General features: G+C 40.2%; 1 protein-coding gene across 1 annotated transcript in view; it reads right to left on the reverse strand.

The window, feature by feature from the left end:
- The window catches only part of AMFR (autocrine motility factor receptor), a 39,308-nt gene that overhangs the window by 20,356 nt on the left and 6,816 nt on the right, over positions 1-12,136 (reverse strand). The window contains exons 2-6 of the mRNA XM_045076081.1: positions 8,423-8,515; positions 5,109-5,273; positions 3,610-3,762; positions 1,355-1,395; positions 1,059-1,191 (exon numbers count right to left, since the gene is read on the reverse strand). Coding sequence (XP_044932016.1) covers positions 1,059-1,191; positions 1,355-1,395; positions 3,610-3,762; positions 5,109-5,273; positions 8,423-8,515 — 585 coding nt within the window. The remainder of the gene's footprint in view (positions 1-1,058; positions 1,192-1,354; positions 1,396-3,609; positions 3,763-5,108; positions 5,274-8,422; positions 8,516-12,136) is intronic.

Here is a 12,136-nt window from a genome sequence, read left to right on the forward strand (position 1 = left end):
AGTAAATGAGCAAAATGCCCCGCAAGGAAACAGTCCAGTTGTAAATTCATATAATGTAACAGTATATAGTCATTAGTTATATTTATTATAAAATAAAGTTATATATTAATATTACACTATATTTATGTATAACATTTTTAAAAGATTGATTATATGGGAAAATATCCAAGTGAAAAAAGCCAGATAAAACTATCTTAAAAAACTAGCATGTGACAAAAAATTACGTAAAGATGTGAAAATAGCAAATAGCTGAATACAATCTAAATATCTACTATGAGGGTTGGTTAATTAAATCATCATACATCTATATAATGGAATTCTTATCCTGAAGGCATTATAATGGTTCAGAAGAACTGTGGCTAACACAGGACAATACAGATAACACATTAGCTTAAAAAAAAAAAAAGGCAAAACTAAACTGTATGTCGAAAATACAATCTCAATTTATGACTGTATGTATTTGAATATAAAAAGCAACAATAAATACAATAAAATGTTAAGTTATCCCTGGGCATTTAGGAAAGCTTTTTAAATAAAAGTTAATTTTTTTTTTTTTTTAAGATTTTACTTATTTATTTGACAGAGACAGATCATGAGTAGGCAGAGAGGCAAGCAAAGAGAGGGGGAAACAGGCTCCCCGCTGAGCAGAGAGCCCGACTCGGGGCTTGATCCCAGGACCCTGAGATCATGGCCTGGGCCGAAGGCAGAGGCTTAACCCACTACCCCCTACAAAATAACGGCTACGTATCAGCAGCCACAGAAACTAGGCGGGGCATACGGAATCCCCTTAATTTCATGGTAGAAGAATGACCAGTATATGGGTCAGTGGAGTTCACAGAGTGTCAGAGGACAACAAACTCCTCCTCAAGCTGGGCTCCAGCCGAAGTGCACGCCATTATTCTACACCCAGCCGCAAAAAGACAGAGGGGCACAGCTGTGTCTGTTTTGAGAGATTTTACGCAGCTTACCCATAAACGTTTCATTTCTCATGGACTAACCAGGATTCCTGATTCTAAAACACTTAGCTCTCTGTTAGAGCTCCTTCTGCAGAAGCTTACCAACATGTGAATATGGTGCATGAGGTCCAGGGACAAGAGAGTGAGCTCCATGACAAAATCTGTGTAATAGACATAGGTTCCTTTTCCTTCCCACGTCCCTTCATGGTTGAGGTCCCAGAGGTGAATTACATAGCTGCAGTGAACAGAGAAACATCACTTTAGCAATTTACTATTACAGCTTAATCTGGCTTAAACATGACGCAGTACAGTCACATTTTTATAGATTTTATATATGTGACACTTAAAATCGACTTTATGAGTAGACCTAATCGCCTCCCTCCCAAATTTCTACTCACCGTAAAATCACATGAGCAGTCCTCACTGTCACGAGAAGAGACTATAAAGAAAGATGTAGTTCTTCTTTAGTAAAATTTGGAATTGCTCAGGCCAAACTTAACTTTTACGAAAAGATAAAAGGCAAGCATTTCTCAGTTCAACTAAAACACAGGTTATTCAAGAGGGGGGGACGGTGGTGGGGTGACGGTGGTGGGGAACGGGATGAATGCATTCAAAAGGTACAAACTTCCAGTCACAAGATAAATCAGAACTGAGGATGTCACATCCAACATAATGACTAGAGTTAACACTGCTGTGGCACATCTGAAAGCTGTGGAGAGGGCAGATCCTGCAAGTTCTCATCACAAGAAAACCCCTTTCTTTCTTTTTCTGTATCTCTACTGAGATGATGGATGTTAAGGAAGCTTACTGTGATAATGACTTCACAATCTATGTCAGTTATTCTTTAGGCTGTATACCTTAAACTTACACAATGCTGTGTGTCAACTGTATCACAACAAAACTGAAAGCAAAAAAGGAAGGTTGTTCAAGCTTACCAACTATTTTTGATCTGCTTCAAATTTCCATGGGCTGGTTTCATGACCTAGAAACCAACTTTCATTGAGCCTTTTTCTATTAACATTGACTGATTACACCTGACCATCTCCTGGGGCTGCCTTTTACAATCTTGAGGTTCATTCTAGTAGCTTGATGATCACTTCTATTTTATACAGCAGAAAGTCCCCATCATGATTATCTCAAAGGGTGTTTGAATACTTGGTGATCCCATACCCAAAGTATAGTTCAGGTCCCCCAATCCAAGACGAGTACCTGCTCTCTACATAATGCTTTGTCCACTCCCCTTGCCCACACAAAAGCAAAAAGAATGAAGAATAAACTAAGACCTTCATGGTATTTTATACTATAGAAATTGACATTTTAAAAAACTCCTCTTAAAATACCAGACTAGAACTATTACATTGTTTGAGAATTGAAAATCCCAATTTATAAACGGAAAATATTTTACATAGAGAAACACTATAAATATAAAAATATGATTATGTTTAAAATATATAATCTGTAACATTATTAATTATCTTAAAACAATCAACAGTAATGAGCTAAAATTAAAATATGTATGTAGTATGATCCAATAGGCCTAATTTAAATATCTTTATTTATACCTTTTCCAAAATTTGGCTTAATATTAATAAAAGTAAAAAGCAGGAAAGTCAGACTATCATGCAAATGGTGATTTATTATAAAATATATCTAAAGCACACTAACAAAAAAAATCAGTGCAAAAAAATTTTTAAGATTTTTTTCAAAAGAGATACATACAGACAGTAATCAGAACTGCGAATGTCTTACTAAGTACTTAAATGTTCCTTTCCTAATTTTATTTACACTAATACAACTTATTCTGAAATCAATGCTATTAGGCAAAATTTCAAAAAATATTAAATTTTAAAAAATAACCTCTTATCCCCAACGTGGGGCTCAGACTCACGACCCCCAGATCAAGAGTCACACACTCAACTGACCCAGCCAGGCACCCCAATTTTAATCCTCTTCTAATAAATTCCCAAATAGTAGTTCAAATTTTGTGTTTCAATATTAACTAATTAACTTTAATAATCTATTATTTTTTTCACTTAAGAGTAGCAATTATGGTAAAGATAAAAAATATCTTGCCTTTGGCTGGAGGAAAAAAGCAAAGATAGCAATTGAATATAAGGACATACAAAAAATTTTTATTTCTATTGAATGAAACTTAGTATTTTCAGAAAGGTTTAAAAAATAAATTTTAAATACACATGAATATCTCAGATTAGTCTTCCAAAATAAAGACTAGAACTTAAATATTTATATTATCCTATACAATTTTAATTTATACCTACCTAAAAAACCCAATTTTTGGATTGTGCCATTGCTCAATCTGAACCTTAAATAATTCACTGCACCCTCTAACCAGTTTCCCCATTTATGAACAGGAATAATCAAATGAGTCAAAACACATCAGATATTAAGAGCAACCCTCAGCATATAGTAAGCACTACACAAATGTTGGCAAAAATAATTACCTTTACCATGTTGCAGCAAGGATTACAGGAAATCATACATGTTCCCCTTCAATACCAGTACCCAACACAAAAGCAAGGAATTCAAAATATGCTTGTTAAAACAAAAGACCGACTCTCTCTCAGTCACCGCATGTGTGAATTGCAAATCTATAGGAGCATGATCAGAACGAAAGCCCACGTCCACATCTCACCTCCGCTGCCATGAAAGCCAGTGTGTGCATCCCATGGGTGTAGCCTGTGACACAACAGACGACTGCTAATCCACAGCAAGAAAGCAGCATTGCGATCAACAGAGACAGAACTCGCCCGTGGCTACTCATGGGTGTGGTGGGAGAAAATGAAAGCTGAAATGTACAAAACAGGACAAGGAAGTTCATTCTTCTTCACGGCAGTGTTAAGCTTCCCTAAGAAACTCGAGGTTAGTCTTGGTGTCTGTGCTCAGGAACCCGGGCTTAGCAGCACTGCCCAATGCCAAGCACAGACCAGCACCCCACCGCCAGATGGTTAAGACTGTCCAACCAACCTAAACACGAGCACGAGCTAATTACTTAGAGATCTTTATCACTTATTTTACAGACTATGAACAACATACACCATATTTTCATCTCAAATTCTCAAGGATCCTCCGCCTACCAGTGGGATGATAAGCCTCTCTCCAAGCAATTTTCCAAACGTATGCAGTTCTCTCAACACTCAACAGCACTCCAGACCGCACCATGTTCTGTTGTTTCTTTCTCAATCCTGCTCTCCCCCTCCTCCTGAAAATTCACTTGGAGCGAGCGTATTCCTACCGTCTTTAGGGCTGGGACAGAGGAAATGTCATCCAGGTGCGGAGCGCCCCCTATCTCAATGTCCCGATGACAGTATACAAGGAGAGGCAAGGGTGGGGGGGGGGGGGGGGGCGCAGAGGCCCAAGGGCTGGGAAGTCTGAGCTGGATGGTGGAAGTAACAAACCCGTTAGGGAGGTTGGACAAGTATCAAACCCGTTAGGGAGGTTGGGCACTAGCGCTCTTGACCCCTAGACGGCTTTTGGACTGAGATGAACTCACACAGAGGTGCAGGGACCTCCTGTCCCCGAGGACCAGGTGAGACAAGGAGTAAATGAGGCCCCGGAGCGGTGTAACGGAGCGGTGCCCGGGGGCACTGAAGTGCGAGATGTCACCCCCCCCAACAACTCTGATCTGAAGCGGAGACGCAGATCTCATACCCAGACTGAGAAGGATTCACTTCTCTCAGGACCCAGGTTGGCAAGAGGGCTAATTCAGCCCTTGCCCACGGAAACAATGTAAAGCAATCTAAGCTAGTCCAAAAGAAGGCTCCAAGAATCAGAGGGGGAAAAATGGAAGGAGACTGGAGCAGAAAGTACCTGGAAGACAGCAGCTTTTATTCCGTTTATACACTAAGCTTTCCTCGTGCTGTGATGGAACAGTTTGTTGAGAGTGAACTGACCCCACTAGGGCTGTAACACAGTCTGCTAGTGCGGGGGCGGGGACCTCAGGAGGAGACACTGATCCTGCATTCTTTGGCTGCTGCAAGAAATGCCTCAAGAAACAGGCGGCGGCTACCTGATCTAGGAGCCTTGCCCTGGAGACCTACCCAGTACGCGCCCGCTATGGCTCCTTCATCTTACACAACTCAAACCTGGCAAACATGTGACTAAGCAGGCAAAGAGCTCTGGCTGAAAACTCACATATTCGAATCGGTCCTTGCAGAGCTGAACCATCAGATGTAGAAATACAAGTCCAGCAAACCAGAGGCACCACATGACCACCTCTTCCACCGTCTGCACATTCAGCACACCAAAAATGAAAATGAACTTGTAGAAAATAAAATTCCAGAACTTGTCTTTGAGGTGCTGAAAAGACAAACATTTATAAAGGTTAGTACTATTTCATCTAACCTATTTAAGAGATGTTAACACGACAAAAACTGGCTGCCCTGGAGAAGATATATCCTATAGTTAGCTTTCTAACATTTGTTTAGAAGACAGCAGAAGGTAAAAAAATAAAAAATAAACTCTCCAAAGAATAAAGGTAAGGCCCCTAGAAAATCATGTGTAGACTCTGGGTTGTAACCCTCGGTCAGTTATAAAGTTTTAGCCATCAAAAGGAGAGTGATATTCGTCTAGTACCCTGCATATTAAGAATAATACAAATACTGCCAACACAAAATTTTTAAAATGGTGAAGGTTACAAGTATCATTTTTAATACTTCTGCTCTTTGGAGTCATAAACAATAGAAAAGATTAGGCTTGTTCTTTTTAAACATCCTTCAGATTAACAAATACCATATGTTCATTCACCAGTCTATACTTGGTAAGAAAAGTCAAACAAAAATGATGCCTTAGCATTTTTATGCATTTCTCTTTTCTTCTTCCTAATGTGCAAAACCTTAATTTTGCACACTGCTTTATTTCACTTCTCACATTGTGAGAACCTGACCAGTTGTCAGTGAATAATCCATGAATATACCATTTTAGCGGTTACAGATGGACAATGCAATTGTTTTCATCTCCATTCGGAAAATGTTGTAATGAATATCTTGGCCAGAGTTTGTATTTCTTCAGCATTATGGAATCAAAGGTTATGAATGTTTTTGCAGTTTCTAATAAGTACCACCCTGGTTTCCAAAGAAGTTGGATAAATGTACTCTCCCAGGGGTGGAGGAAGAGTAACTCTGTCTATATGGAGGACATCGGTTTTTAAAATCAAGGTCAAGGAGGGGAGTCTAGCCCCTAAAACACACTACTGAGCCATCTGTGGGAAGGGTGGGACCTGAGCAAAGAGGTAAGAATGAAACAGGACTCCTAAGTACATTCTCAGAAATTGTTCTGAACCATAAGAGATGTCTCACAAATTCAAACAAAACAGAAAAAAGCAAAACTGAATAGAAACAGAAATAACTGAACCTAAATGTGTAACAAATGAAGGACTACTGAAAGATAAGATTATTATTTGGGGCACTTCTACGCACTATAATGACTGTACATCGTTTGCACAAAGAACAAAGGGAGCTAAGAACCTTTGGTGAACGCCTGCTTCCAGATCAAGGACAGGTGAAGTACAAGGTGAACGCAGGACATCTTGTGCTTAGGTTTTGAACCTTCAGCCCACCATGTATTTGCTATGCGACTTGCGATGAGTCACTTAACGTTCCTGTGCTTCGGTCTCCCCACCTACAAGGTGGGCCTCCTGAGCCTGGTGTCCCCTCCCAGAACCACTGGGGAGACCGACTAGGCTCCTATACATACAGTGCTGGGACATGCACCATAGCAGGCATGACGTGCCCGAAAAAAGAAAATTCCTTGCTCTAAACCTCCACGGAAGAGTCTCTTTTTTTATCCCACTTTCAGCGCTCAGTGTCTCTGCCTCCAGCGAGACTTTATTTCTTGAACTTCCCTGAATCACCCACAGAGCAAACCCATGTCAATTCTGCAGAGTTCTAGCTCAAACTAGTGTTTGATAAATGCCGCCGGATGACACGCATCAGAACAAAAGTCATCATGGTGGCGAGCACAGCAGAATGACTAGAGAGCTGTGAATCACCGTGGTGGAGAGCTGAAGCGAAGGTATCGCTGTGTCTCAGCTATACTCAAATAACAAGCTTTAAATAAATAAGTAAGATAAAGATGTGATCTGGACCGAAAAACTCGAAGTAGAATCACAGATGTGCCCGTTACCTCTAGACATGGTAAAAATCTCTGCAATGCTCCAGGGTAATGTGTTCTGAAAATTTTGAGCAGATACTTACCATTTCAGGAAAATGAAACCAGTAGATGGAGGCCCACTGGTGCCAGATCAGTCCACCCGCGAGGAGATGGCTTGCCTAGCCTGACCAATGTCTGGCCTGCAAGCCAGAAGATTTTCTTCACAAAGAAAGAAGCATCAAAAGGGGCTTTTGATTCCTACCCCAAAAATGACCTCCCATGGATGCTACACCTGGGAGACACATGGAGTTGATATTTTGGAGAAAGTGCTAAATATTCACCAGCGAAAACTCTCTGGGAGAACAAACAGTCCTGCTCGTAAGAGCCCTGCATCCAAGGGCTCAAGCGCACACTAACCTCGGTTAAGCTCGGAACTAGGACCTCAGCTGATCTGGTAACAGGGGACCTGGGTAGAAAGGGTAGGTAAGGAGCAAGGCCAATAGAAGTTCAAGGTAGCAGGTCCCTGTGTCTCATCGCTGAGATAAGAAAAAGTGAAATCTAGTTCTGTTTATATGTTGTTGTTTTAAGGCCAGTTCTAAATTCTTATCTGTAGACACACCATTCTACATTCCACGCTAAAATCCTTGGGTGCCCGACAGTCTGTACAGCATGCTTGTGGCACCTTCATTAAAAGCATGTCCTGCCCATATACATGTACCTCTGGGAGTAATGTCCCAATGTCAGACTATGCCAACTGAAACAGAACAAGTCACCTAATCTGCTTGTGGAAGGATGAATCTTAATTTACTTTTCCAAGGGGAGAAATTTAAATCTCTCAGTAATTCTTTTGGAAAAGAACCTATATTCTAAAGAGGGATGTTCATTATTATTCAAACTAAAACGAAAACAAACGTCTGCTTCCTTAAAAACTGCACTCATGAGAGTCATGGGGAAAAGAGCTACAAGAAGCAAGCAGGACTGGGACAACTTGGCTACACTGAACATGAACTGTGGATTCCAGAAAGTATTTTATCAATGCTAAGTTTCCTGATTTTGAGCATTGTGCTACAGTTACCTAAGAAAATGTCCTTGCTCTTGGGAAATACATACTGAAGTATTTGGAGGGACAGGGGTATGATGTTCACAACTTATTCTCAAATGGGTCAGAAAAAATATAAAGAAAAGACAAATGTGAAAGCACATGGGACAGAATGCTGACAACGGCGAATCTGGGTAAGGGGCACACAGACGCTCTTTAGAGTAGTCATGCAATCCTTCTGTAAGTTTAAAATTATATCAAACACAAAGTAAAAAAAAAAAAATCTGGTCACTAGAATCCATCCTAAGGTTAGACTTACCTGCCTCTCACTCACTCGAAGAGGGCCAAACACGATACACTGGATTAGTTTAGCCACCAACATCAAAACACAGCATGCGGTATTTACTAGAACCTGTATACAAACCAAAGAAAGAAAGTTTATTTCCTCCTGTTGAAAAATAAAGGCAGGTGTACAAATTTTGTATTAGGAATTCAACAATCACTTCTAAGGACTGGGCCTCCACAGTTCCGTGCCATTACAAGATAAGGAATATTTGAAGGCACACACTTTTATGAGTGTTGGTGCCAGAGATGAGGAGTGGGAAGGAGAGGCACCGGCTCACCAGTTAATCACAGAGCCCTGACCCAGTATGTACCATCCAGCAGGCCACCTTCCCCTTCAGCCCTGACTGCACTGTACAAAAGCTGCAGAACTGTATGTACCTTGTAAGCCATAGGTATCTCTTAGGTGTATCATTTCCTACATTAAGATTTTGGGAGCCTTGAAGAAAGCTCTTCTAGAAGTTGAGGTTATCGTGAACTAAAACCCAGCACCCAAACATCCTACTCTGCCCTGCCAAACAAATAGCAGATGAGGAGGAGAGTGCTGATGGTCCCCAAAAAAGCCACAAGACCCTGTACATATATAGGGATATGTGTATATACACATATGTACTACAATGGGACAATCTACCAGCCAAAAGATAAATGTTCTCGGTGCGCAGTGCTGGTCTTCAAGGAACGGATCCGGGGCATCAGAGGGGAATGGAACTGAGGAACCAGGAAGAAGGAAGAAACAAACTGGCAGGGCTGTCTGAGAACCGGAAGGCCACCAGGAGCCACCACTACAAAACCAAGGCCTTCTTCAATAGGAGATGGGAAATCTTCTCTTTCCTTAGATAATTAAGAGATGGATATCCCCACACCTAAACAACAAATCTAATGCTCACAAAATGAAGGAGTGGGCTGCCCTTGACCAAGAAGCTAGTGGGACACATCTTACCACCGATGCTCAAACGATTTTTTAAAACTCTGCATGACCCCAAAAGCCAAAAAGACCCAAAAAGTCTTTTGATAAAGACAGTAAACATGACTTGTATTGAGAACACATGGAAATGAACCCTAACTCAATGTAAAGACTGCTTCAAGCTTTGATTCACTAACTTTACAGGAAGATGGCCATAATCTTCTTCCCGGGTCCTTCCTCCCTCTATTTTTAAAAGAAGCAAATGATACTGTGGAAGGAAAAAAAAAAAAAGACCAAAAAAGTAATATAAGGAAACAAGTTCCTTCAGATCTAGGTCTTCAGGTCCCTCTCAGGATCTCGCATCATCCACCCCTTCGGGAGAACACACACAATGGCAGCCCCGATTCCTTACAAAAAGATTAAATTACGTTTAGTCCTATTCTGCCTAATGGGACAAGGAAATACGTGATATGGTCTTAAAGAATTAAAAAAAAAAATAGTTTGGCTGAAACTGCTCTGGTCATTAATTAAACCTGCAAATAATCAGGAAAAATCCAAATCAGTTACCCAAAACATCCTATATCCCTAATTGGTGACTCCCTGGTTGAAGAGCCCTATACAAAACCGCCCAAAAAACAGCTTAGAAAACTCATTTTTAAGGAGATGAAAAAGATGTGCAGGTTTCTTTTCATTGTGTTTGAAACCAGCCAATGGGAACTTTAGTCATGCTAATTAAGAAAAACTTAATCAAACAAAACCACAACCACAATCCCTCATGCCGCATCGCCTAGCTGAGCAGTTTTGGGTTTTTGTTTTTGTTTTTGCTTTTTTGGTTTTTTTTAAAGTAAACTCTACCCCCAACGTGAGGCTGGACGTCACGACCCTGAGATCAAGAGTTGTATGTTCTATCGACTGAGCCTGCCAGGTGCCCCTGAACGGAATTTTTTAAGTCAGCCAAATATCCCCTGGCCTAATTACAACACAGTTTAAAAAAAGAATTCTTGCTGGTTTTGCATGTAGTAGCATAGGAAATAAAGAAAGTCCGCACATTGAGAATTACTTGTTCAAGGCATGTGGGAGGTTAAGAGAAGTGGGGGAGCTCTAGACCCTGCAAAGAGCTTTTAGAATCTACAGGACACAGAACTTGATAAGCATCTAACAACACACCTCGCAGGCTCCAGGGACAGCAATCAATACAGGAGAAGAAAGTAAACTTGGGTGGCTTAATCATTGCTCTATCCAAAAGCACATTCTCATATATCTTGGATTACAAAACAAAAAGTAGAGTATTATTTACTATTTCTCAGTTACATTTCTTAAAGTTCAAAAATACAGTTTAAAAAATCAATCTTTTTTTTAAATGGAGTCTGTCATAATTCCATCACTCACAGATAATCATTTATTTTAATTTCAATATAAGATTTAAAAATTAGCAAGGATAAGGGGGGGAAAGGAGAAAATATATTGATACAAGAAAGGGAATTTATGTAGAAAGGAGCTAACTTTCTGCAAACTTAATATGAAAGCTAGAGCTACACAGAATTGAAACTAAATTGCAACTAATAATGATTTTAAGATGATGAACAAAGTGTTTTTAAAAACACCTTAACGATTATTAATAGCTATTCTATGTCTATTTATAGAAAAATGACAATAGGGGCACCTGGGTGGCTCAGTGGGTTAAAGCCTCTGCCTTCAGCTCAGGTGGGATCGAGCCCCACATCAGGCTCTCTGCTCAGCAGGGAATCGGCTTCCTCCTCTCTCTGTCTGCCTCTCTGCCTACTTGTCATCTCTGTCTGTCAAATAAATAAATAAAATCTTTAAAAAAAAAAGAAAGAAAAAGAAAAATGACAATATATGATAAATTCTCACCTGATTAAAGCCTTGAAAAATTACAAATATGGAAATAACATAATTGTAGCATTCCTCACTTAAAAGCAAATCCCATCAACTACACTTCAGTTAGAAAAAAAAAATCGCCTATACGAAAAAAAATTTTAAAAATGGGGGCCGCCTGGGTGGCTCAGTCAGTTAAACATCTGTCTTCAGCTCAGGTCATGATCCAAGGGTCCTGGGACAGCACTGGGCATCAGGAAGCAGGAAGCCTGCTTCTCCCACTCCCTCTGCTCTATCAAAAAATTTAAAAAATCTTTAGAAAAAAATTTTTTTACCATGGTCCTACGTGTGAATGTTTGCTAAATTTCACACTGTATGAAACCATTTGTTCCTGGGCTTCCAAATAGGACAGAAAGCGAAATAAGTGGATAAGTGGTGTTTTCTAACTGAAATATTTCATTCTAAAAAATTAACTAAATACATTACAGCAAATCCCAACCAGTAATATTCTTACAGAAACCACACGTTAACCCAGATGTAAATCCACCTTCTCACCTCCAATAATCAAAATGAGGCTCACCTCTAGCACGCCTGGTCTGAACCACACATTATCCACATAGACCACACCAAAAGTGCTAACTTCGCTTTATCTGTTCTATGCAACTCGCTAGTTTTTCCTTGCAGGCAGAACCCAGACTGAATGTAAAGATGAGGAGTTCATCACTGGAGCCCTGTTCGCCAACAGCAGAAAAATGGAGAACAATTAAATGTCCATCAGAGAGGCAAGTTCAATAAACTGCCAGCCAGCCATTCGGTGGAATACAATGAAGCCAGGATAACTAACTCAGCAGCTCTCTACTAGCATTGTATGGAACCTTCAAGATAACTCGTTCACTGTTAAAAAAGCAAGGTGTAGAAATGCCATTACCACGCTACCCTGTATGTAAGAGA

This window comes from Mustela putorius, unplaced genomic scaffold, assembly GCF_011764305.1.
Source record: "Mustela putorius furo isolate JIRA1106 unplaced genomic scaffold, ASM1176430v1.1 tig00000174_pilon_pilon_pilon, whole genome shotgun sequence".
NCBI lineage: Eukaryota > Metazoa > Chordata > Mammalia > Carnivora > Mustelidae > Mustela > Mustela putorius.